At 42.1% G+C, this 27,914-nt stretch overlaps 1 protein-coding gene across 12 annotated transcripts in view; it reads right to left on the bottom strand.

Annotated features, from left to right (window-relative positions):
* DYM (dymeclin) overlaps positions 1–24,386 on the bottom strand; it is a 205,903-nt gene extending 181,517 nt beyond the window's left edge. For 2 of the 12 annotated variants that reach the window (XM_040540536.1, XM_040540542.1), the window contains exons 1-6: positions 24,314–24,386; positions 19,434–19,506; positions 15,835–16,012; positions 7,143–7,195; positions 6,417–6,510; positions 5,054–5,187 (exon numbers count right to left, since the gene is read on the bottom strand). In XM_040540536.1, coding sequence (XP_040396470.1) covers positions 5,054–5,187; positions 6,417–6,510; positions 7,143–7,195; positions 15,835–15,974 — 421 coding nt within the window. In that variant the 5' untranslated portion in view covers positions 15,975–16,012; positions 19,434–19,506; positions 24,314–24,386. The other 10 variants (XM_040540539.1, XM_040540545.1, XM_040540546.1 and 7 more) reach the window with 9 other exon arrangements.
* Between the last annotated feature and the right edge of the window lie 3,528 nt (positions 24,387–27,914).

Genomic DNA, 27,914 nt, shown 5'->3' with positions numbered 1-27,914 from the left:
ACTAGGGACTTCAACCGGTCCACAGTTCAAGTCTCCTCCCAAAATCCCCTGCACTCCTCGTATTTCCCCACCATTTTTTTTCCCCAAGTGAAGAATAAGCAGAGACAGATGAGAAAAATAGTTTCATTCATTTAAGACAAGCTGAACAATATACTGAACGGTGAACTTTCAAATGAATCCAGCCTATAGCACCCATTATTGCTACTCTTAAACAATTAAGTCCACAAAATATCTTGCAACAACACAGATTTACTTACTGAAGAGAGAGTTTTTAAACACATTTCAATGACAAGTAAAGACTCATGAATTTCCAGAGTGTGTTTTAAAAGTGTAAAAATTATTCTCAGCTGATTTACTATGCGACTAAAATTCATGGGATGATTAGAACTTATTTTAAAGCTACAGCTATTCGAAGCAACAAAACTGGTAGCATTTTAAATCAGCACTGCAGTTTTTAAAAACAACTGGAACAGAAGACACGCAAGAGTTCCTTGCCAGAGGAAAAAGTTCATTAAGCCATGTGAAGATGGCATATAATAACAAATAATAGAAGATACATCCCTTGGCTCAGAAGGATTTTTTTATGCTTTCAAAATGAAATAAGATGATACACATGACACAAAAGTGAAGGGTTTTATGGTGCTGAATGCCTAAGGGCATAGTTTTTCCTTCTGCGTTGCCAAATAGGCATTACAGCACAATGATCACACAAATGCTTGTTGGCATTGTACTTTCAGATAAATAGGTCGTGCAATAAACACAGCACTATAGCCAGGTTATGCCAGTGTCACTCTGTTTAACCCAGGTTGTTCTGAATTCCAACACTCAATTTTAGGAAGCACACCAGGGGGAATATTCACAATAAAGCAAAAATTATTTCTTTCCACAATCGGTTTATTAAAATCGCATTAACAATCGTCACCTAATGAACTGCGCATTCTAAAGGAAATCAGGTTTTTATCACGGAAACATGGTTTCCTTTATATAGAATCCCCCATGAGTAATACAATGCAGCTCCTGTTAGTAAAAAAAAAAATAAAAATGAGAACTGCTAGGAGCATTTAACCTTAGACAGAAACCACAGCCAAATAACGAAGCCCGGAGAACAGATTCTAAAGCAACTTGAAGGTGACACTTTTCCAAAGTTTTATGAATCTAAAAAAATGCTTACAGAACAAGTTCCCAAAAGGTATCTATTTTTTTTCCCCTCTTGATAGCTGAGGAAAGAGAGGAGAAGAAAAAGGATGGCAAAACATAACAAGTGCATTTTGGCAGTATTGCTTCCACCGTGCTCCATACACAACTCGTTTGAAGGCTGCAAGCAATGCTCTCTAAATATCAGAGGGCTTTCCCCCATACTTTATACTCAAAATAAAGCAAGGAAATACTAGGTTGGCACAATCACGTAGAATGGAAGACGTCAGCCTCTCCTGCTGTTCTCAAACTACTTTTTCTTCCCCCCCCTAAAAAACTTAATTGCTGTAATCAATGTCATTCAGCTACAATAATTAACGTATCCTTTTCCCCCATTGGGGCGCACGCATTCTTGTTTAATTCTTGTCTTTCCAAGACAATGACACGGATGCATGCCAAATCTATAACGTGAGAGAGGGCTATAAACACAGAACAGTGTTTTCCTAAACAACGTCTTTCAATAGCAGGATAAAGACAACACACACAATACTCATTCGCATTAATAGATCGCATACTTGGATCAAAGACCCATGTAAAGCCTCGGGGGAAAAGAAGTAAAGGGTGAATCTGTCCAGACAAGATTAGAGCACACTTGCACAGAGCAAAAACAAGCACATCTTCTACATTATCACAATGCAGAAGCAACTGCAAAAACACATGGTTTTAAAAAAGGCCAGTTATGCATTTTTCACCAGCCATACTTAAGTCCTGAAACACCAAAAGATGAACGGTCTACGTTAGCAAGACTTACTCCAGCCCAATTAAGCCCAGTCCAATTTAGGATTTATTAATATCAAGGATTTTTAGCTGAAACTAAGATATGATTCAAGTCTATAAGGACTTGCCTACAATCAAAGTTGTGCAATAGCCTCCAAAGTTACATGCAAATTCCCATTTACGGATGAAGTGGTAGAGGTTGTAAATTCCTGGCCTAAGGAACCATCTTAAAAGTGCCAAAAGGAGCAAACTTCTATTAATGGTCTGTTATTCTGGAAGGGAATCAACAAACAGTGATGTCAATAAACAGTGTTGTAAGCAGGGACTCAGTCCCGTGCAGTTTGTTCTTTAGAAGTTTATAATGGTAGGCTACAACACGCCCTCGCATTTAAAGTTTCTGCAAGGGAAAAACCCCAATAATCACCTTTTATGATACAAAAATCAGTTACAGAGCTTTCTTCTAACCTTAAATACAGTCCAGCAGGGAAAAGCACAAAGTTGACATTCGGAAAGAGTGAAAGCAACGAACTGCAAAGTCCGGGAGGTGATTCTCCCAGATAAGACAGTTATAAAATGCTACCTAAACAACAGTGGACGTGTCATGTATGACAAAACGCTTCTCAGTAGCCAGTGACAAGGATGTTTTCCATAGATCATTACTGTCATAGAAATTTCTGCCTGAAATACCGAACATTACACAGCAGGCACTGATGCCGGTTTTATGATGAACTGTTACCCTTCTTAGAAGGCTGAGACTGAAGAGTGCACACGAAGTACTAATAAATCTGTATAAACTTCAGAACAAGTTCTGGTTTTCTTGTTTTTAAAGAATGAGATGTATACTCTAGAAAACTACGCTTAATTATGAAAATAAAAACGAAAATCATTTTTTTCTGCTTAACTTAATAAGCCCTAACACAACAACATTTCATTACACTCTGTAAATGATACTTTTTGTATAATGAATTCATGTAGTATATATTAATATATTATATATGATTATATATTATATAATTATTCTGTAATAATTACATATTATAATTCATATAGTATATACTCATATATTTCATATAGCGAAGGCATTGATATATACACTCTATATATTTTTAAAAGGATTTATTTATACATGAAGGATTTATTCAGAACAAAAACTGATGGCTATGTAAACACAACATGCTACGAACCTCAACACCTCAAAGAAGGTCTCGAGAATGAACCTCAATACCTTGAAAAAGGTCCCAAGAACGGTCTCCAAGTGGAAACCTGAGGCACAAGAAGTTGGCCTCAGCCCATAGTTGAGCGGGGAAAGCTGATGAGGAACTCATTTCCTGCCTTCAATCCCCTGCTCTAACAGCAGACCACACGTGCAATTATCTTCCTAATCAGGAACATCCAGCTCAAAGGTAATTGCTAAGTACGTTCGCCATCAATACGCACAAAATTATCGCTAATAAATGTCGCTGGGAATTACAGTCAAGTGCTACCAAAGATCGTATAAACACGGAGCTACCCCAGTGACAACAGCCACTTTTCATCCTATGCGCTTAGGAACTCCCAGCATAAGGAATAAAGATTGCTGAGGATCAAACTAATGAAACATCTCAGCATTTGCAGCTGTTTTACTGTGCTACACTACACCACTGAAGCAAAAAGTGGGATTTTTGGGGGTTCAAACCAGGTGTAAACCCACAGGCAGTCTGCGGTGATACCTTACTCTAAGCAGGCACGACTTTCTGATGCATCAGTTAGCTGACCACGCTCTCGGAGATCACTCATCACGGTTTAAAGCATTTCAACAAGCAGCACTTAATCTTTTGGCATCAGAAGCCCGATTTCCCCGGAGCAACGGCAGGCGCCAAGGAGTTAAACAGATTTTAAGGAACGGTTTTCACTGTTCAATGAGCTATCAGGCGTTCGGCGAACGCGTGGCTTTGCTGGACTGACTGTTGAGGGAAATCCACATTCAGATAATTTTGGTTACTCTTCCACAATCCACTCTGACTGCATCACCGTTCTGATACCAGCCCTTTTCTGCCAGACCCTTTTTGGCCGCATGCAATAAACACGCAATTACAAACTCAACAGTATCTTTATAACAAAGGGAACGAAATCGAGGCTCCCGTGCCAGCATTATCCATCACGTGCTCTGTAAGAGCGTCTTCATATGGTGCTACGCAAAGATTTGTGGCAGATAGCGTTAAGAGTTTTCTTTCTGCTGTAGTCAAAATGGTATTGAACGCATTCACATTCAGAGGGAAGCTTTTTCTTTATTTTTTTTTATTTTTCTTTTGTTTGTTTAATCAGATGGTAGCAGGGAAATTGTTTAAGTAATACAGCCATTCCCCCCATCCACCTTCTTGTTTTATGCAAAACATTTTTTCCTAGAGAAGCACTTTTCCTTTTTAGACATTCTGCTTAAATTCACTTCTGTATTTTTGTAATAACTATTGTCCATCAGCTAAATTTTAGGTTTTGCCTTCGCAAAGGATCGCTTCCAATCAAAGAGCTGTTATAACCCCAATCATTATTGCTTATAAATAGTATGACCAATAGTTTGTCATCGAATCACAGATAATCTTTCTTACATGGCCCTTAACCAATCTTACAGTAGCGGTAGGGAAGTTATTACAATTCTCATTTGTTCTCCCCAACCTGTTCAGAGGCCAAAAACCGCTTCCCCTTTCCTCCATTCGAGCTCTGTCACTGTCACTAACAGAACTGCAGTGCTCTGCAGACTCCCCTGCTCCCACGTAATAGCACGCCTCGCAAAATAAACAGGCAAAAGCCAGAGGATGTTCTGAAGAGGACCATTACCACATTTTTAATTGGATCAAAATTGCTGTAACTAAGGTAGGTCTACAATGCCTTTTCGAATAACTATTTTTATAAAATGCCAAATGAAGTCTGGGAATATTTCTGTTAAACGCCTAATTACTTCTAACTCCAAAAAAAGAAGCCAGTTTTAATATTGCCTTTATACTTTCAATCTCACAGGTTGTCCTGAATAGCAAAAAATAGTGTATGTAGCAATATTATTACTTCATTTCTGGTTTTCAAACAAAGTTTTGGATTCTTACACTAAACAGACATCAGAGCTCATGAGTTTCTTGTGGAATATTTATTAGCAATAGCATACACATACCATACGAGCCCGGCGTTTTTTCCTCGTAAGTAAAATGAAGTTGCAGTTCCTCTTCTGACATTGTACTGATGAACACTTTCAGCAAACAGCAGATAATAAATAACGCATTGTGAGCCTGCCAAATAAAGAGGTGACTAGAAAGGAAGCAGAAACAAACGGGGATCAGTAACACGTAACTTGCGAACGTGCATCAAAAATCACAGGAGACAAGACAGATTAACAAAGGGGGTTCCTATAGCAGAAGCAAGGAAAAGACAGAATGCTCAAAAGCATTAACTGAGATTCCCTGCTACAGCAAATATATTGGAAGTGTATTTAGTAGTAGTATTCTCCCCCAATCCTCAAGATAACAGTTTTATTCCTAAATCTGCACTGTTAATAACATCACAGTTGCCAGAAATACCACCCTTTGAGGAGTTTACCAGAAAAATTAGCGTATTTCTAAAGGTTTCTAGATACTGTGAACAAAAATCCACCCAGACATTTGAAAGCATCCTACAGCTTCAACATTAAAGCTACTCCGGCTCTCTGAATCTCAGCACCTTTCCCAACCAAATGTCTTCAGACTTCAGGAGCAGAGCATAGCAAGATTTTTCCGTGCCACACACAGATTTTCTTCCCATTTTCGAATGCAAAGGGACTATAGCTTCATTGCATTTCCTTGAGTCTCAAAAAGTAACTGCTGGAAAGCCCACACAATAACACATGGTAAAGCTTTTGCTTGAAGCTATGATGCATGATACGACTTGAAAGCAGTGTCTTTATATAGAAGGTTTTTTTTTTTTTTAATGCTCAAACCCAATCCAATTGGAAAATATTCCCGAGAAACTTTATAAATTAAGATTTAGGTAGACAGGTGATTTTTAAATATCTCAAAATCAAGCACTTAAGATTAAATCACTTGAAGAATACGTGCTCTTATCTGAACCATTACACCTATCATTTAGGAAGGAAATTTCATGCATCACGGTCCTCCTCTTAAATTTTATTGTGTTCCGAGGGGTTGGAGTTCTGAACTATCAACCTGGTAACAGAGAATGTGGGGTCCACCCAAAGAAAATTAAGACAAAAACCCCTCAGGACTGCACAATACGGAAGGCAGACGTTAGCCCAAAGTCACGTCACTTCTGTACATAATCATGCCTATGTAACACACAGAACACAAACATCTTTGTTTCCCCCAATCTATCTATCTATTATACTTCATGATCTATGCTTGATAAAGTACTAGACGCTTTTGTTTATTTCAAACAATGACTTATGAGAAGTTTTAGTCTGTAAATATGTTAACTAGTAAAGTAGCTGGCAAAAAAAGGAAGGTATAAAAGGTGAAATGGCACACAGCTTTTTTCTGGGTACTTACTTCTGGCATTCTGCTGATATTTTTAATTCTTTGGTTCTAGAAAGAAAGACTTTAATCAATGACCCAAGGTTTCCCGTTCGAGGATTCTTCTCAACTAGATAAGGAATTGCAAAGGTATGATAATTATGGAGCATTAGTAAGTTGGGACATTTGAGTTCAGACAGAGTGAAAACAAATTTTAATGCCTTAAATATTTCCACATCAAATACAGCATGTTTTCCCACACAGCTGTTATTTTACTTTTAAGATTCCCCAGTACACGCCTTACTACTCCAAGATCATTCTCTAACTGCACTTCTCAGCCTAAATTTAAAATATTCCAAATGTGAAGCCCCATAGCACTTCCTTACCAAGACTTGCATACAGCACAGCAGTTTCCTATCGGGGAAACCGTGCAGGTTTTCACAACTAGCTTCTACCTTCTTGTAACATCACTGATGTTATTTGTATTATCCCTTCCTTTCAGCCCCTGATTAGCTTGGGGGGCAGAGGGAAAGAGAGAGATAGTAGGGATGGAGTTATTTTATTATTTTAGTCATTTTCAGTTCTACAAAAAAAACAGTTAACAACAGACTAAGTTTCTGAAAGTCTGGGATATATACAACACACTCTTTACACTATTTTAATCTTACTAGTGCATAGAGATAGAGTTAATTATACAAAAGACATGGATGTACGCATCACGTTTCTTGATTTTACTGACCAACCGATGTCACAATTTCTCACCTAAAGACTTGCAGACTGAGATGGTGGCTTCTTCCAAGAGCTTTAAGTCCGCACTAAGGGGAAGGGAAAAAAAAAAGGGTTACATTAACAATTAAGAGTTCCCGCACTTAAACTGAAAATTCTTTACAAAATGGTTTGATGCTACTGAAAATGGGCATAGAACTGCAGCCCGCAGAAGAAATTGCTTTGTTTTTAAACACAACAACTGTCTTGTGAAGTAACATCTTTTCAAAAAGCATAAATTCAGAATCCTCACCCTGACATCCAACCTCACGCCAAGGACCACTTTCTGTCAGCCGATGTTATTATATTACTGCAAGAATCACGTCGGATGTACCAAATTTTTCCTAACTTCACTGAATTGCCTGTTGGTATGCCTCAATGAAAACCATCAGCTTAAAAGAGCAATAAAAGCCTAACCCAGAACATGCCAACAACCACCGAAAGTTAACACCAGCTGTGTCAAACACGTAGAAATATTTGTATACTTCCATCTCTACAAACCTACCAGTACAACGTAACTGCTCCTCAATGAGGAAACAAAAGAATAAATGGGAATAAAAGTATGTTTTTCCTTAACAGCACATATTAAAAGCTAGAAGCCAAGTTTCTTCTCTGCGAGTTTGGTGCTTTCAATGTGACAAGCAGCACTGAAATTTACTGATATGTGATACAATATAAAGCTGACTGATTCTGCACTTCTCCAGATCTCCTATGCCACTTTGCTTGTTAAGAAATTAACTCAAATACAGTTAAGTTTCCCAACTCACATTTCAAAACAGCTAAAAAAAAAAAAAACACGCTTTTCTAAAACAATAAAACACGCGTGCAATGATGGATATCATCAGAAAATTATTACACGAGGCCCAGTAGATGAACGAACTTTGAATGTTCAGCCAACGCCTCAATAAAAGCAGCTACCAGAGAGGTAAAACTGAATCTGGTAGGTAAACAGGGAAATGTCAGAATGAAATCGTCTTTCAGTGGGGAAAAAATTGAAAAAAAAGATATACTTCTAAGTATATCTTATCCTCTCCAAGGTCAAAATGACTCTGGCCTAAGCAAACACCTACCGTTTCAATTTCTTACCTACACCAGTTACAAACTGCTCCTCTTCATTCTGTACGCTACTTTCAGGCCTCCGACAGAACATTTCACTTATTTCAGTAAAAGAAGGTGTTAAAAAGAATAAAACCCTAAAAAAAATTAGTCGGGGGTAGACACGTGTTCTCCAGTTCTTGGGCTGACTCTCCTCTCCCGCTCACCCTCAATTCAAAGAGGCCATGGTAAAATTTAGGAGGTTTCATTCAACTCAGTGTCGTGGCCTCCACACAAGCATCCTTCTCATAAAAATATTGCAAGAACTTAATACTGCCATAATCAGATTGCCAAAATTGCTGTTGCTTCCTAAGCATTAGTTTGATTTCCGATGAGTAACCTGTGCCCAGATTCGAGGACTAGAAGTACGGACAGGGGTAGGAACAGGAACTGAAAGAAGTATTTCTGAGCTTTTCAATAGGAAATACTTCAAGAAAGAAACAAATTATTTTTTTTTAAATTTTAAGATGCCTGCAAATTATCTTGTATATCAGACTAATTTACTGCATAGGGAGCTGAAAGCACAAGACAGCTCTTCACCTACAGCTGAAGGCCTTAAGACAATTTTGCATTATGCAGATAGGCTTTTTAAATATCAAATACCAGCATTCTTTCCTCCTTTACTAATTGTTTCGAAACAGAAGTTTCAGAAAGAGCAAACTGTTACACGCCTCCGTATTTTTAACGACATTAAAATTAGCCTCAAAGGTGGTCTCGTTGCAGTGCTAAAAACATGCGGAGCAATCAAAAGAAAACGGTATAAAAAAGGCAGAACACCTCATCAACAACTTCTGACAATGGTGTTTGCTAGGTCTGGATGAAAAGGATTTTTATTTTTTGACTTCTACTTTGTCCAGCTGGCCACTTGTCGTCAGGATGTCTTCCTTCCCTAGTGCTGAAAAGCCAGATGAACGTTATACCGGACACCAACCCGCTACGGAGTTCTTAGGTCCTGAATAATCTTAATCCAACAAAAACCGATCCAACTCCCATTGTCCAAAGATGCTAGGGACTTCTGTAATACAGCCTGAGTGATTATTGTAATTGCTTCGGGATTTAAACTGTAGATGTAGGCCCTAATCTTTTAATTACATTTCATTTTTCCCTAATTTCTAAGCATTTAGGTTTTAAAATAAAGCATTCTTCCAAGCGTTGCTTTTTTCCCCCTCCAAGTTATTCAAAGACACACAACCCTCGAACAAATTGCACAGCTGCCAGGATCAAGAACAGTGGCGAACCAAGCGAGAAATTCAGAACTTCAAAGTTAAACAACTGAGCGATTCTTTTTCCCTAACAAAACCCAAATGAAGTTTAATGCTTATAAACCACCCCACTCTCCCTCATTCATGTAACAAGAGTACAGACCTGAACGTTGCCGCCCTGAATAGCGGGCAACAACATCTGCACAGTTTCAGTTCGAGTATTAGAAACGCCTAGGGAGAGGGAACTACAGAACACCGCCCCAACACATGTATGGGCACCAAATAACGTCCTTAACGCCCAACAGAGTTAATACTCTTGCTAATTGTTAGACCTCCAAGGATAAATTCATGGAGAGAGTATACTGGGTGCGGGAAGGGCACAAAAAATACCAGCCCATTTCCAGGTACCTGGGGCAAAGCTTCGCGCTAGCTTAGGAGCGGTTTTCATTAACTCAGGCAGGAAAGAAAAGCGAGAGGCCTGGAAAAAGCTGTCCGCGCGGTTTTTGTGTGCCGTGAACACACGAGATACATTGTATTAACACTCAGGTGGAAAATGCCAGAGCCAAGATTCATAAAGTGGCACAAAAGAAACGCCGCAACCAGCTACGGCATTGACTTTTCTCTACAGTCCCTGCGGAGATGACATTTGCTTAATGAACGAATAGAAAACTGGAAACCTAACGCTGAAACATCCCTCCTTTCATTAATCCACAGAGAGGCGCTGGCAGCATTCAAACTGCTTTTCAGCAATAACAGGAAGAGCAAGCACTAACGGAGTGAGGGAGCGAAGCTCTTCCACTGCGCCGATCCCAAACAAAAATTGCAATTCTCTCTGAAAGCCCTCACCCGAGGAACCGGGACTGCCTCGTGGATGTGCAACGTACGTGTAAATGCGCGCGTATAAACGTGCGCTTACACGGAGGTCACCGTTTGGGACAAAAACATCTAAAATGCATTAAACTGATCTTCGATACGTTACGCTCGATGGCCACGAAGTAACTATGGGAGGATCCGGTACGGAGAGTACGACTTTTTAGAAAGGAAAGGGAAGGGAAGCTATGCCACGCATTTTCTACTCTGCAACTTCATCTTCCAAATCCTGAGAAAATAAAATCACACTTTTTCAAAACTGAAATTAAGCTTCTGAAGCACAGCGTTCTCTAGGACACCATTACAGAAGAGATTGATTTGGGCTGGAAGAGTAAAACATCACCTGGTCTATGAGAACAATCAGCACATGCCCAACGAGCTTCTCTTAAGAAAGAAGATTAGTTTCTAGCAATAAACAAGCAAACGAAGTGAACTCTTGCTCTGCTTCATGGTACCTCTGAGCATTACTACCCAGGCACCCCAGCTGCAGCCCCTAAGGGACGCTGGTTTAGTGACGGGACCCAGCAGGTCAGGTTGATGGTTGAACTTGAAGATCTTGCAGGTTTTCTCCAACCTAAATGATTCACATAAATGCCATTTGGGGATTTGATGCACTTACCCTTGGACATAAAGGAATGGAAACAAGCGCGAAGATTGCCCTTTTGTATTTCAGAAGAGTGCATTGAAAATATGGAACAAAAATTAGGAGTTATCGTATGTCTAGGCAGCAATTATGGACCAAGTAAAACAATACTGAAACGCTACTTAAACAGCATGTATTCTCTTCTGTCCTGCTAAAATCACTCTTCTTTTGTTTAATAACCAATCTCACGTCAAGTTTTCTATTTTGTTGGTACTTACATTTACTTAGAATACAAGAAGTTCATCAGCAGGTTATTTTTTTGTGAAGGTGGGGAAGAATGGTAAATTAGGCAGCCTACTGCTCAAAAAAAAAAAAAGAAAGAAAAATCAGTTTTCATTGACAACGTATTTATATTTCTGGCTCCATCCTACCAGAAAGCCAGATTCTGTGACAGCCGTTCTGGCATATAGGGTAAAAAAAACATTAATTCCAAAAGAGAAGGAGGAAAAAAAAATAATAATCGGTGGAGTTAATTCACAGTGGCTGAATTTGTTTCAGCTGCTTGACTCGGAATTTACCAACACTCAGTCCCCACAGACCGCAGCAAAAACTGCAGCTAATAACAGACAGAGAAAGTAGCTTCCCGGCAGTTATCTTTGAAGCATATGGTTTTATCTGCTTTCATTTGAAAGGCATCACGATGCAAGAGGCTTTAAAGCAGCAGTGGCTACTGTTTTAGAACATCTCTGCTTAGCAAGCCGTAGACAGACAGTGACACCTACCAGACCCAAACCGGAGTTGACAGCCACCCCCTCTGAAAGAGGAAGACAAAAAGGGGGGGGGGGCAGCTTTCCTGACAGTTTTTTCCTCGCCGTTGAATACAAAAAAAACCAGCAGAATCAGCCCACTCAGTAAATTCATGCTGTGGGAATGCTGACTTTAATGGACTATTCAGAGGAAAGACGTCAAAGAATAAAAAGCTGCACGTAACTTACTGTACCAATTTCAAAACACACCATATTAAGGCAACATAAAAAGTTGCTCGTTTTTATGCCTTTCCATTAAAGGATCGTGCACACTATTCTTTAACCAGCCACTCATTAAAAACTCCAGGGAAGGAACAAAGCGGAACAGTAAATATTAAGCACGTGATTCTCAGCAAGCTCTGCGTTAGTTAACTCCGTTTGAAGTCCCCCACCATAAAAGTGTTGTAACTAACAACACTGCTAAGGAGGAGGTTGCGTTTTACAGGAATTACAGGAATTTCTCAGGAGATTTTTTGCAGCAGGTATTTTACCTGCTCAGTAATCGTGACCCGCTGCTACACAGCTGCTGGAGCTTTTCCAAAGAGGAGATTACAGTGCACCTTGCACAGTGAAAAGCATAAAGCAACCTTAAACAAAACTAGTAGCTTCTACTTCTACTATCACCTAGGTATGTATTACTTACCTCCTACCACTCCTAAATTGTGCTGGGCAGGTAAAGCCACTGGGACCTAATCCCCAAGATTTGCTCGGGCTGCCACAATCGCTCACGCGGGGGTGTTACGGGCAGCGAGCAGGGATCCACTTGCAGCTTGTCTTTTTGGGTTACTAAAGGCTGATTCACAACGAGCATTTGTGAACACGCAAACCAGAATTAGCGCCACTAACTCTTTAAGACTCCCTCTTAATACTTTGCTTAAACATTAAGAAAAATCAGCTTTATGCTGGGAAGAACAAAAGGCCCAGCAAAGCAGGACTTGATGCTCGCAGCAGACAGTTCTGCTTTGACCGCACGCTTTCACGCTATGCTGTTTTCCAGACAAATTCCTGATTCAACTCACAGAAGATCCTTCTAAACATTGGAAGGGGCAGTGCAAGGGCAGACCCACAGAAATGCTGAAGGGCTACTGCACGGGCAAGAGTTATCTTGCATCAGGATTGCCAACACAGCAACTGCGAAGTCACCAGCACCGGTATTTGGCAAACTACGCACCTGCGAACCACCGTGTGTTCATCAGAAAGGCAGATCAGGAAGTTAACTGAGCCAAAAAAATAAACCCAGTGAAGCCATTGCGTACGCAAATCTCTTTCTTTGTATGTTGTCCTTGAACACTCCCATTTACTAAGCCATCAGGTAGGGGTGGGGAGAGAAAGCAAAAGAAAGCAGGAAAATTAAAAAAAAATGGACGAATGGAGGAAGAAATCAACTAAACTGAAAGGGGAAAAAGGCAGGAGAGTAAAATGACAGCGAAAGAAAAGAGCACAGAGCGCTGAAACAAGCAAAGCACAAAAAAAGACACAGAAGCGGCGCCATTTAAAAGATCAGACAGGATATCATGCCTTCATCTTTCTCAGAGTAGAACCCCTGTAAATCACCAACTCTCAAGCCCAGGTCTTGAGCTTCTGAGTCTGGGGATTAAACAAATAACGAAGAAGATCCAATCCAGTATGGCAGCCCAGAAGATCTTCCTTTAGCAGCTGCACTCAGCAGGTACTTGGACTAATTTGGAACAGAGAGGAAGGAAAACTGCCTAAGAGATTCCAAACACTGTCTTTCAAGCGTTGGTAGATTGGTGGCTAAGGCATTGTGTTTCTTTCCTGGGTCCCACAAGTAAATAATTACCGAGTGTGTTATGGCAGATACTCACCATATCAAACAGCAGAAGTAGGGGATTGTATCAGTCTCATCTTTGCAAAAAAAGATGAGAAAGTAAGACACAGGTTTTACTCTAGAGTTACCTCCAATGACCTCCGTGAAAACAAAACGCAGCACTTACACGGCTCCCTATTGCATTTGCAAGCAATCACCTACTATAAACACACTAATTTTGCTGCAGACTAGTGGGAAAACTAGAATGTGAAAAGAGTAGAAAACGAAAAAGAGTAGAAAACTTTAAATTCTGTCTTGACAGGTGAAAACTGGCTCCTTTCCACAACAGTCAAAGACAAGCACCTTGCTCCTGTCAAAAGTATGACCTACACTCAATCCTCATTAAAACACGACTGAGTTCACTTGATATTCCGCAAGCTTTCAGTCTCTAAAATGAACACTGACCTCTATTGTTCTGTTCCTGCAGGCAAGGTTATCTGATTTAGCCAACGGTTGAGGGTGCCGTGCAGCCAACGTCGTCTGACATCATTTGTCAAACGGTTCTCTCAGGTAGACGCCACTTCACGGGAAATTTCAGCTTCCTTCCAATTAAGCCGGACAAAAGATGTCTCTAAAAATACCCCTCCTCCAGCTGCCAGGCAAGAGCACCATCTGGTGTTCAGCTAATTAAACTTTCAACCTGCTTTTGGATAAAGTTGTTTTTATGTTTTTTAAACATTTTTTCTTTCTTTTCTTTTTAAACAAACTCATCTTGCACCAGATCTGACACGATGAAATAGGCACGAAAAATTTGTAAATCAAGCTACGAAAGACTTCTTTACCTCAGTGGGAAGTTCTTTACTTCTTTACTTCCCCCTAAAAGCCCCAGTGCAGCAATACATGACTACTTAGAACACTGTCCATCTTGTCACAGGTGGGCTCTAAACAATTCTTGCTTCCTCAGAGAACTTAAAGAAAGCGACGTTCCCCATCCACTGCCAAATATGTACCACCCTTTACAAGCTTTACAACACTTGGAGGTTTTCTTGCTAACTTCTGGCTATTCTCATGACACAGAAGCCAAAATCCTTCCCTCTCCTCCATCATTACAAAAATAGAGGGTAGTAAATGCCACTCAGATGTTTACCTCGACCATTTTCCCTCCCAGTTGTCCGACCTTAAATTATAGGGACACTAATACAAGCAGGATAGATCGTCTGCCAGATTTGCCAATTGCTATGAAAATAACCGTGCTTTTTTGTCTTTCAGAAGCTACCGTGCTCAGCATCCAAGACACAGCACAGAGGTAAGACGTATAACATGTAAACTACCCCACTAGAAATTTTATCTCATCCCTTTTTTCAATCGCTAATTTATAAGAAATACTCAAGAGCTCAGGGTAGTCAGAAGTCTGCACCAGTTTTACCCCTTCTTTAAAAAATCTTTGATTTTCGTTCACTTTGACAGGAGCTCTGCTTTAAGAAATAACCGAAAGATGACAATAACACCGACCAGAACAGTTCTCAAATATATTTTCAATTGATTAAAGATTATAACCGGTCCATATTTTAGCAGTAACACGTACCGGCCTAATGGCACCTGTGTTGAGACAGTTAAGAACCTTTGCTGAAAAGCTAAGCACTTCACAAGGAAGTACTGCTAATAATAAAGGGTTTAAATAAGACATTTACCTGACAGACAAGTATCGGGTCACACCGTAAACTGTAAAAATAGATGAAGCATTCCAGATAGTTCTTTTAAGACTGATAATTCATAAGCAGGACAACGGACATGGGTTAAAATGAGTCTGAACACACATGTTTTGTATTTCCGGACACGTGCTACGGAGAGCACGTTCCGTTTATTGCCGCATCATTCGCTAGAGTGGCAAGATGTGCAAAACTGCCAAACTTCCTTTAAATTGTAAAAGAGGAGGGAAAAAAAGACAGAGACTAAGGAACTCAACAGCTAACCTACAATTAAGCCACGGGAGATGTACAATTCGCTGTCAGTTCAGAGGAACATCATGCGCTGGATTCTTCAGGAGCTGCAGAGGCTTACCCAGAAAGAACCACCCCAAAACAAACAAAAAATCCTCCCCGACACTACAGACCTAACTTTTGATTTTTTTCTGGCCAGCAGGGGGAATGCATCGCAAGTACAGCTATGAGGACAAAAGGAACTCACAAGAACAAAAAACACGCTGTAAAGGGATCCCCAAAATCAGAAAACCAGTATTTTATACGGACATTTATTCCCTTGCTACCTAAAACAGGAATTAAAAAAAAAATACCCATTTGTTTTCAGACTTGCCACTTTTATAAACATATTACAAGGTTTAGTTCTTTCGCAAGCACCATCTTACCTGTTTGTTGGAGTAGTAAAGCTAAAAGACAGCAGCTGATTCCAGAAGGGGTCATTCTCGGAGATAGGCTCTGCTCCTGACAACTTTTTCAGGTATTCGTTTTCCGGAAGCTCGCTGATGCTGCTGCTATTTGCCCCCATCTTCTTCGCTTGGCAAATCACCTTCTAAATCTTCATTTCTTAAAAAAAAAAAAAAAAAAAAGAAAAGAAAAGAAAAAGAAATTTACAACCTTTGGTACAAATAAGGAATATGCAGATCTTAAACCAGGGATCCATAAGGCTTCGGTTCACTACCTTAAAGAGTTACTGAAAAGTAGAAAACTGAGGCACATAGGAAGGCGTTAAAAATATTTTCTTTCAACAAACTTAGGTCTACATCATCACCATCTAAAAAGTTACCATGCTATACACTTCATAATGCGTGTAATGTAGGAAAACCCAAGTGACAGTGTCACAGTTGTATCAATATTCAAGGGGGGAAAACGGCAAGAAATCCACAATTTAAATCGTAGAGAAACTCCTGCTCTGCCACAGCTAAAACATCAGTGTGTTATCAACATTATTCTCATCCTAAACCCGAAACACAGCACCCTACCAGCTACTAGGAGGCAAATTAACTCTATCCTAGCTGAAACCAGGATATAAGGTGACAAGCTCTTCAAAAAATGTGTTCTCCAGCTGAATATGCAGAGACAGGTAGAGGCAAATGCCCACCGCTGTCAAGAAAGGGAGCCGGTCACGCAGCAGAGTCCTGCATACCATCAGGGATCTACACCTTAAAGACCCCTACCTCCTCCACACTCAGCCCAACTGTTATCGCCACTGCACAGATATCCCGAACTGACTGCGGAAAGGTGCTACCAACCATACGGGAACCTCCTGAACTTTGTGAAACAACGTGGTTGGTTGCAGTCAACTACTTCAAGGAGTAAGAAAAGGAACGGGTAAAGTAGAAGACGCAAGGTGCTTCCCAGAAGCAACTCTTGGTCTCAACGAAGGTGCAGGATCAAGTACCACTCTAGTAGTAATCGGCTGAGACTCACCATCTGCACAGGAGCAGCTCCTTCCAGAAAAGACAACTCTTGTAGCAGTTACTTTAATAAAGAACAGTAGAAAAGTGAGGAAAACTGAAAAGAAAGGAATAGATGCAGCCAAAATCTGCAACGTTTGCAGCCATCACGGAGGCTGTCTGAAGAACTTGTATGAGAGATGTAGCGTGAACGCACGGTACCCAAGTATTTCAGAAACAGGATGCCAGCATAGTCAGGACTGAATAAGGGAGACTGTTAAGAAATAAAGAGGTCTCCTTTAAAAGGCACCGCCGTAGCTCTGCCATCATGCACCCAGGGAGCCCTCTTCTTGTGAAGCTGCTTGGGTCCTACTGCCTCCCGTTAAGCCTGACCAAAGGGGAGAGAGGTACAATAACCTGATAACCTGACAGAGGTCTCATTTTGCAAAAAAGCTCTGGAGACACTGCCTGTAACAGCTGCAGAAGCCATTTTGTCATGGGGACCACCTGCAGGAAGAGAAATTTAAGTGGTCTCGGAGCGCAAGCATAAGATCCTGCCGGGGAATTCTGCAGAGAAGCACTGAAGGATTCTAAGATGTCATGAGCTTAAAAAGATTTCCGAAACTCTGGCTGAACGTTTACTCCTAGAACAGAACGAATGCATCTTACCTGAATACAAATTTCGCCACTTCAAAGGAAAAGCACAAGGCTCAGCGTGTACCACCTTTGAAATAAAGCCAATAAAAAGCTAGAGAACAAAGCAGAGACAGAATTGCGTAATACGAGGATACTGGATCGTCATCTGAAAGTAGAAGAACTGAGGTTCAGGTTGTACATAGACGTCTCAGCCCCACCATCTATTTTACACGTGCCCAGCTCCCAGCTACTGCAGCAACAACTACCTATTTTGGCTTGGGTCCCTTCCCCGCACCTTTAAACGGCTTAACATTTCAGCTCTTATTTCTTGGAGTTCAGACAGAGTGTAGCATGCCCTCGATCCTTGCCCTTTCTCCTAAGGTGAGCCACTCCACCCTTGTTCTTACGCTCGGGGGCAGCTCCCAAAGTCCCCCCATTTAACTCTCTTCCAGAGGACCAAGAGCGCAGGCAACAAGCTCCAAGCCAGTTCTTGCAAAAAAAAAAAAAAAAGTTGGCATACTTTCCAGATTTCCTGCAGAGTCCCAGGAGATTCAATTCTGTTGACATAAATCCCCCCAAACAAACAGTCCTTATAAAGCAAGCTTTAACAAAATATTTATTGTCCATTTTCAGATTCAAATTCCTATTTCCCAGCTGCCGCGACTGAAGCCATAGCTCTTCGAGTAACGCAGCAAGTCGCTGGCCAGAGCGCCTTGGGGACTCCCCTTGGGGGCCCTACAGCCTGGCTGACTTCTCTGAACAGACTGACTGACGGCTGGTCAGTAACTGGAGCACAAATTACCACAGTCGTTTGAAAATTTACCTAATCCTCACTTACCCGTGATTTTCCCCACACCTGACTTGCGTAACAGCCCCCACTGGCTCTTCGATCCAACCCAAACACACGAAATAAACGCACGGTTCTTCGAATTAAAAGGCACGCTTCGCTCGAAAAGCGAGTCATCTGTTTGCTCAAAAAATATAGAAACTATTTATTAGCAAGTCCTTTAGTTCAATACGGTATTATTACCACTACCAGTAACAGTTCTTGTTCCTAAACAAGCTGGGAACACCCCCAAAGGACCATAACCTGGTCTGCGTCACGCTGTAGTACGTCCAACATCTGTTCGGTGCCTGAACTTGGCTCCACCACGAGAAGCAGACGCTTCAGACCGAACGCAAGCGGTGGCTTTGCACATCGGGACCCACCCCAATCCCAAACAGCTAGGGGTACACATAAACCTCATGTCCACTGACCTTATAAACGACTTGAATGTTAATTATTAACAGTGGTTACAAGAGTATCATTTTCCCTCTTCAAGTTAAAAGCAGTTCAGCAACACATAGGATGTCTCTTCACAACGTGGTGCACACCAAATCTTCCTTTGTCCTTTCGCACGCACAAAAACAGCGGTGCACAAAAATCTGAGCTCCGACACAGCGGCAGCTTCCAAGAGCAAATGGAGGTACAGTACGCGCACTGTTGGACTTGGAGAAAAGCTTGTCACACCCTCTACACCTTCTGTTTGAACAGTTTTAGTACCGTAATTACAGGTGCGATGTTAAGTCCCAGCTGGTCTCACAACTTGGACATTTTACTAATCCCGCCAGTAAAGCTGGCTTGGAGCAAAGCAGTTCCCCCTTCCCACATTGCCCTCGCCATGGCTGTCTGACTGAATCTGCAGGAAGCCTGAAAAATACTCTACATACATGGATAAAGATATAGCTATCAATACATCTATATACAGCAAAAAATAAACAAATATGTATACATTATAAAGGGCTTGTTTTAAAATATAAGACTAAGAAATGGTCATACAGACAACTTTGGGGCAATCTAGTCTCTTGGCTGGGTCTTGAATACAACCTCAGGAAAATAAATTAAGAACTGACGCTATCACACATTGAAAAACCTAAAAAGAAATCCAATTCCATACAATAAATACTTGGCTTACCTTTACAATTTGCTGCTTTCTCAACTAATACAAATGGACATCGTTTTCCTTTCAGCCAAAGTAGCCAGAATCACTGTAAAGGCAAGAACACGAGATGTCACGCTGCATATTCGAGTACCAAGGAAGCTGACACACTGTCTAATTCGTGTTTGCATCCAAGAACCCAGCATTTCAGACCCCATTTCACCTGTGAGACGTTAAAACGTCCCACAAAATCCTAACACAGAGCATCACAGAAGACTTAGGAACAGGAGGTATTATTTAGCTCCAACATTTGAATTCCACTACGCACGCAACGTCTTTGGATTCTCTCTACTCCTTCACGTTACAGTACGATTTATACCTACAGTCAAATCTTCGTGGACTAAACATCACACGCAGTGTTTATCTACAAAACTTACGAGCGGAGATTGCACCCATGGATAACGAACAAACGCTCTAAAGCCTCATTTATTCCTCAGAGATGAATATTCACGTGCAGGATCGGAGCCTAACGCTTCTAGATGTCCTCTGAACACATCGATTCTCACCTCCAAAATCTGCAAGTTCACCCTTAGTGGCTATTTTTTTCCATCCTCCGGACAAGCTAGCTTCTCAGCGAGCAGCCTGGAAGTTGGTCAGAGCGGACGCCGAAGTCAGCGGCCTGAAGCAGCTGCGCGGCCCTGAAGGTTGCTCCCGGGAAGCGTCCGCTGAACGTGTTTCATCCTGGTCTACCAGGACATGAAAGTTCAAGTCAACCAGAAGCCCTGCTTTTTTTTTTGTTGTTGTTGTTGTTGTCTTTATTAAGAACCTCAACTTTCTGCTCTCAGCAAACCACTCGGTTTTTTCACGCAGCGCTCTGGGACGTGAAAGAAACGTTCCAAATAAAAACACGTGGCTTCAGAAACAACGTCACCCGTTTCTCCAAGTACACCTAATAATCAAAATGCTCCTATTAATTGCCTTCAATCTGCTGCTAGAACTACCAGCAGCGTCTATCAATTTTCCAGGCAGGCATTTCAAGAGGAAAGTCGATCGGGAACCCACCCAAAGCTTCGAAGGCGCTGAAGAAGGACTGACAGATCTTAACCGCAGAAATTCACGTTGATTCCGTTGGACGAGAGAACTGGAATTTCAGCAGCCAAACTGGTTTCTCTCAACTACACAGTCTTTTTCTGCCCACGTCCAGAAAACAAGCTCACCGACAAGGCAGGAGACCTCATAACCCAAATCACAGTTAAGTCAGCTCTCCAAAGCGTTTATATATCTGAAAGCAAGTGGCAGAAACGCGACAAGAGTTCCCTTACTAAGGACGGTTTTGCAGCTTGCCTGGCACATTAAGCGTCAACACTCCTGCGCTGCTCAGAGAATAGTTTGGGGGGAAGTTTTGGTGCCAGCGGGGCTGAAAAAAAAAAAAGCGAGAAGCAAGATTTGCTCTTCAAAGCCAAAAAGCAATTCCACAAATATTTCACTAATACCAAAAGATCGTTCCCAGATTGCAATCAACCCATTACTGTGATTTCACCTTCCCTCATCTACCAGGCACTTACAACCGACGGCAGGGAGATTTTAGGATCTAAACTGGATTTTAGAATCTGTACCTGTCCCAGCACCTCGGGACAGGCATACTTTTGGACAGCGAGAAGAAACAACACCGTTACGAAGCGGAACGCTCAGCTGCAAGAAAAGAAAACCACATCTTAAATTCTTTAAGAGCAATTTATCCGAGTCGTCCACCGCTTGCTTTGCCGGATAAACAAACAGCAACTTCTCTGTTCCTCCTGTTCAGTAACTTGTTCTAGCGCCTTCCTCTTCTGGAGCACGAGCCTGAACTAAGCAGCACTGATGTGACATTTTTGTGATCCTTCCCGTCTTACTGAGGGTTGAAAAGCCTGGAAAAGCAGTAGCAGAAGCGATGCATCTTGAGAGATTTGCTGCAGGTAAAGGAGGCCCTCGTAGGAAAGGCAACAGCAGCTGAAAACTTGTCCCCATGCTGTGCTTTCTGCTCCAGTTCCTCTCCCACGTGTGTTTTCTGGGGGAGTCAATCTTCGATAAAAGCCTAATCCCGAAGAGCACACGCCGCTTGCTTCGCATCTCACCTGCGGGACAGTCGTTCTGCTCACTGCTAAAGGAGGGATCGCTCAAGACCTTCTTGGTTAGGAGGAATATTTCAAGCAGAGGCATCTGAATGCAGGGGAGTCCAGACACTGGGACAAGCGATCGAACTGCTTAATGAGAGATGCTAGAAATCACCCTCACCCTTGCCCCTTCATCCTGATACCGGAGTTTGCTGATTTTTAATAAAATATTGAGAAAATTCTGACTATCAAGCTCACTTCTCAACTCCTACATAATTCCCGTTGTAACTTTTTATTAAATAATTACTTCATCACGCCTACAAATCTGAGGGTAGAATGACAGCGCCAGGTTTCGAAGCACATCCTTCCACAGAGGGAAGGCGCGGGGGCAATAAGAAACGTTACCTCTGTGAGAAAGCTTTCAAGAAGCAACAATTCAAACACTAATTCTGCTCTTCGCCTTGGACGGGTACTTCTTTTCGTTTGCCCTCACCGGTGAGACTCCTGCTGCTTGCCCTAGAGGGGTACTGGAACTATAAAATCAGGAGAACAAATGTAACTTTCAGCGAGACTATTGCGGAAGACGGAGCTTAAAAAACAAAAAATATAAAGAACAAGCACATCCTATCACATTCTGGCTTAGAATATACTGCTTATCTGCATCAGTACCAATGTTACTGTTCTTCCAGTGGCTGGAAAGAGTTTTATTACCACAAAGAGAACAACAGCTTTCAAAAGCACAATTTTTCACTAACTACCTGATAATCTATAACAGATCGTAGCGTCGGAAATTTTGTTCCATACAAAAAAAAAAGTTTGATTATTACTGATGATTACTTCCCCCCTTTTTCCTACCCAGTGAACCCACCTAAAAAATCAATTTATATGGTAATAACTGACTGAATTCCTAATTAAAATGGGCAAGGGGGCTCAATATCACAAAAGCCATGCTAAACCTACACGTCTCAGTCATCCAAACAGCTACTTGCTTGGCATAGCTATAACACAGTCTTTCCTGGATTCTACGGCATTCAAAAGCTTCACGGTTTAATGTCAACTACTGGGTGGAGATAACACATAGCCTATTTCAGAGTCATTTCAGAATCACTGAAGATCCCGAGCTGGAAGGAGCATCAAGTCCACTCCAGGCTCCACGCAGGACCCCCAAAAACCAAACCCTGTGTCTGAAAGCGGTGTCCAAATGCTTCTTGAACTCCAGCAGCTCGGTGCTGTGCCCACTGCCCTTTTGGCCACCAGGGCACGTTGTTCACTTGTCCTGAAGCTTGCCATCAACCAAAACCCCAGATCCTGCGGGGCTGCTCTCCAGCCCCTCGTCCCCCAGTCTGCATGCACTGGCCCAGCTGCAGAACCCAGGAGTTGCTCTCCAGTTTCTTACAACTGCCCAGTGCTTTAATCAATCAAGATGATCTATTATTTCTTTATGAAAAGGACACGAAGATTACAATTGCACACTTTCAACATATTCTCCTTATTTCACACTGACACAACTAAAACTTGTCTATCGACCACAGCGGTGTTTCAGAAAGAAAAATTCGGCTACCTTTTAAGCTTCAGAAAGATGCTTAGACATTATTAAAAAGGACTGCAATTTTTTTAATACTTATGTATCTCAGAGGCTCCACAATTATTTTGGCATCTGTGCTCTCCCGTAATTGGGCATTATGCACGTTTTTACAACAGCTATCTGCTTTAAATGTTTCCCACAACTAGAAACCTACCTCCAGCACAAAAGACGCACGTAGTGCAGAAAGCCAAATGTGTTTTGCATGTATACGTAATTTTATACTACCCTACGCATCACGATTTATATCCCCTCTCCAGGGTCTACTGCGAATGAAACTATACCGCCAAGCTGTGTAATTACTAGCAGGTACAATAGGCTTTCCACCCTGGAGAATACACGTCGAGGAAATACCATTACCACCTTTATCCATCCCCTTTGACAGCAGTTCATCAGCCAGCAAGCAGGATCTCTGCCTCTTAACATCTTCCTCACACAAAAGGAGGAGGATTCTTATGTTCACGAGGCTTAACAAACCCGCAAGCCCCGCTGCCGGTCATCAGCACTTTAAAACCATCCTGGGATCTTCCTGGCCATCCGATAAAATCACAAAGCCATCTAAGCTTAGCATTCACTTGTTACACGTGTATTTTTTCCTCCTGAACTGATCGCACGAGGTGCTGTGCCGGTAAAGCACCAGAGCAGGATCTGGCCAGGGGCTTCCCGATACAGCAGCAGGGGTGTAAAAGGGAACAGCTCGGGGAGAGCACGCAGCGGGGCCTTCCTCAGCGCTCTGCGATCCAAGCAGCGACAGCAGTTTTTAACTCACCCCAGCTAGATTAACTTTGCCGCTTTTTGCCCGGAAATGGGTAAAATTAGGGATTACATAACAACAGTGCCCTACAATTAGGAAACAAGACCCGGCAAAGCAGGGGCTTCTCTCTGCTCCCGTGCCTTCAAGGAGCGTTCACTGTAGGAAATAACAGCACTGTACCACTACAGACAGCTCAGACCGCCACAAGTGCAGCCCAGCACCTTACCCTCAGCGCCGGCGATGGAAGGAGGCAGATTTGGGCGCCGGGAGCCCCGCTACGCCCCGCACTAAATATACCTGTGGAGATTCTGGTTATCAGGAACCCAGCACAAAACACACCCGGATACAGAATGCAGCGGCGCTGGGGCGCAAAGCCGAAAACACGAAGGGAACGACCGCGGCCCCCGGCCGGCCCCTTACGGTCCCGTCAGGGTCCCCTCACGGCCCCTAACGGTCGCGCCCCCCCCCGGCGCACGCGCGCACCCACCGCCGCCGCTCTCGGCCTTCCACGTCGCCACCGCCTCCCCGCCGCGCATGCGCGCGGGCCGCCGAGGGGGAGGGGGGAGACGGGCGCGGCGCGGGGCACGCCGGGAAATGTAGTTTTCGGCAGGGAACTGCGGTGGCAGGGCCTGGAGGGCTGCAGACCCAATAAAATCAAAAACGGTACAGAACCGCTCCCCACCAGTAATTTCTGCTGCCCCCAATAATTTCTGCTGCTCCTTGGACGGAGTTCACCTGGCCTATAAACACGTCCGAATAAAGCTCACTTTGCACCACATCCATGGCAGCCTTTGGAGGCCGCTCGCGGCCCGCTTTACCTCACAAAACCTCCTACGGTTGCGCATTCAGGCCCTTAAGATGCTGAAAAATTAGCAAGATAAAGCTTTTCGAACTTTAATTTACGCTTTTTGAACATATTTGGAATACCGTGGAGGTGCGCTTCACCGGATGGCGGAGGTCGGGAGGGAGCTCTGACTTCATCCAGTCCAGCCCCAAAATTAATTTTAAGTCCTCAGCATCCAAGTACCTCCACGAACCACACAGAAGGCACCACGTCACACCTAGTCCTCCCCATAGCGGAAAATAAATTAATGGCTGGTTTGAATTTATGATTTTTTTCAGGTATTTTCAAGCAAGTGGTTTGCAAGTGGATTTCCTGATCCATCCCCAGCAGTATCTGAATCAGCCCAGACAGCCTTAGCACTGGAGATCTTAGAGCTAGATTTGCACAAGTGGTTTGGTGCCTGAAGTTGCCTGATTTGCTATTTTCTAAAAGTCTTCAGTGGAAATGAAGCTGATACCTTGCTTTACTAAATTCTGGTAGACATCCACCTGCTACCACAACGTGCCTAAATCCATTCGTAAATCTTGCTTCTACTGAATAAGATGCAGAACTTTTCTCAGTTAAATTTTCTTGATATTTGTACTCTCATTTCAGAACCTCCTTTTTTCTCTGCTTTTCTTAAATATAACTTTGTGCAGTACTTTGCATCACAGCAGATGACCACCTGCACCCTTGCCCAGCTTCAGGAAGTAAAAGCAGGCAGCTTGTTTCTTTCACCTGTTTTTCACATTATTTTTTTTTTGCTAAACTATTAACAGTGCAATAGGATTATCGACCTATTCCTGGAAAAGAATAGGAACAGATTTGCAACACAGATTTCCTGTCAAGACTTCTAGTGAATGCCTCATTCAGGCAAATTTTACGCTGTATATTGCTCACCTGTGTTTAACTGCAGTTACTGGAAGTACAGAAACAACATGCCAGAAAGCACAAGCAGTGTGATTCCAACAAACAAGATGTATTTGCGTTATCTGCCTACTTTGCTTTTTGACAGGCCTTTTTGTACGTGTTTAAATACAGTGCTAAGCATAGAACTAAAAGCCTAGTTTCCACTGCGGTCTGATTTATTATACAGTTTATTTCCTGTATCAGTGATGCATTTGCTTGAGTACTATCTCTAATAAATAACTCAAAGTAATTATGTACGCTTTATAAGCTGTTTGCATCCACTTACATTTATGGACGAAAGCAAACTGTAGCAGGGAGGCCTGCAAAGGCTGCTCTGGAGAGCTGAGGTAGCAGCAATTTGCTGGTGCCACTTCGAGTCCCACCCGAGATGAGCCTGTGGTTGGTGGTTCACACATCCTTCCTTTCCCAGCAAGCTGCCACCACCCAGCAAGGTCACGACATAAAGAAACCAGCACTAGCGCTTGCTTTCTTTTTTTTTGCCACAAGCATGGAGTAAGCTTCTTGGGTTTTCAAATGCGATGTTTCACCTCAAAATATCATTTCACTAGGGAAAAAACAAGACAGCAGCATAAGGGAACAAGATGGAGCTCCTTAGTGCAAAATGTTAAAAGGAGCCCAAGGACAGCTCTTGCTTTTTTTTGTCATGTTCACAGCTGCTAGAGGTATGTTACACAGTGTATCTGTGAGAAGTTACAGAAATGCAGTTAGTATTACCTTTTATTGCATGAATTATACCACGTGTGCATGCTCAGAGTAACAAAACCAGGTTTTAAGATCACCAAGGGATACCGGTCTAGGAGAAAGCTCTACCTGTGAAACGCTGATCAGATGGGGGCTTATGTTCCAAGGGCGTTGCAAAAGCTGATTTCGCGGTAATACAAAATTCGCTTCCTTATAGGGTGGTTTATTCAGGGAGAGAAAGCAGCATTAGGTGACATCTGACGAGGAATATTCTCTGAATCAACTCATTACAACGGTAACAGAGCAACGATGGTCCGATACCCAGCCGTGAACATTGCAGACTGATCCACACGGTTTCACAAAAACCGGGCAGCGGTAGGAAGCAATATTCCTCACCAGAGGCGTCTGACGGGCCTACCAGGCAAATACTGTGAGCAATTCTTCGGTAGAAGAAAACACGGTTCAAGAACGAACCCGGACCCCAGTGTCAGTTCAAGGACAGCAAGTTGCCTCTTACCACTTTGGTGCACGGCCCTTTAACGTGTAACAAGACCGAAGCAGCCCCTAAACATTTACCAGCTCTTTTTGCCATCATAATACCCTCTAGATACTACCCTCTACGTACTATCCATGAAACACTTCTATAAAAAAAAAAAAAAAGGTATGCCCATAGGACTACTTCTGGGAAAGTGATAAATCCTAAACAGCAATCCCAAATTGCTGGAATTTGGTTTTTGTTTTGTTTTGGTTTTTTTGTTGGTTTAATTATTAGTTTGGAATCATTTAGAGAGTCCTCTGGTCTGGCAGAGAGGACAACGCAGGAATTGTTAGTTCTACTCCTACAAAGCCCAGAGGCATCATTTTTGGGATGCAATTCAGCACCAGAACACATCTTCCCAGGAGGAGGCATAGGTGGACTTGCTCAGTTCGCTTTGTTTATCGTGAAGTGAGTAGTTTTATGAACCCCTTCAGGCTGGGGACCGTCTACAGGTTTTCCTAGGAACAACTGTACGAAGCAACTAATTTTTAAATAAAATCCTGCTTTATTATAATTCAAATTACACAAGCATGTTAAAAGAGATTTTAGTCCCTTTTTTTTTTTTTTTTTTTTTTAAACACAGACCTGCATCGTTTGAAAGCACTGCAACAGAATATAATGCGACAATTCTCTTGCGCCATGCACCTGCTGATCCTTTTCAGGAAAGAAAGGCACAACGTTTAAAGGAAAAAAAAAAAAAAAAAGCCTTAAAGTATCAAACCAAGACTTTTGGCTAAGTAAATTTTGCAGATAGCGCAACTCCTTTAGCTCATCAACAAATTTCACACAGCAGTCTCTATTCCTCATAACTTGACCGTAACGTTTATGCTGCCACGATGCAATTAATCGTTCTCTAGCAAGGTCGAGAATAGCTTAGTTTTGAAGAGGAAGAATGAAGTATTGCACTCGCAGTCCGTGAAACTAAGAAGCAACACGTTTATCTTCCAAAGCTAGCTTAATCCGTAAACTATTTAACCTAATCATGCCCAATAGGTTATAGATGCAAAGTGGTCCCGAGGGAGGGAAATAAAGAATAATTTAACACAGTTTTCAAACATTTTAAATAAGAAATCCGCTAGCTGCCATTTTAGTGGCAAAAGAGACCTTCTCCTGTAC

The sequence above is a fragment of the Cygnus olor genome, chromosome Z, assembly GCF_009769625.2.
Source record: "Cygnus olor isolate bCygOlo1 chromosome Z, bCygOlo1.pri.v2, whole genome shotgun sequence".
Classification (NCBI taxonomy): Eukaryota; Metazoa; Chordata; class Aves; order Anseriformes; family Anatidae; genus Cygnus; species Cygnus olor.
This window is presented reverse-complemented; position numbering and strand designations above follow the sequence as displayed.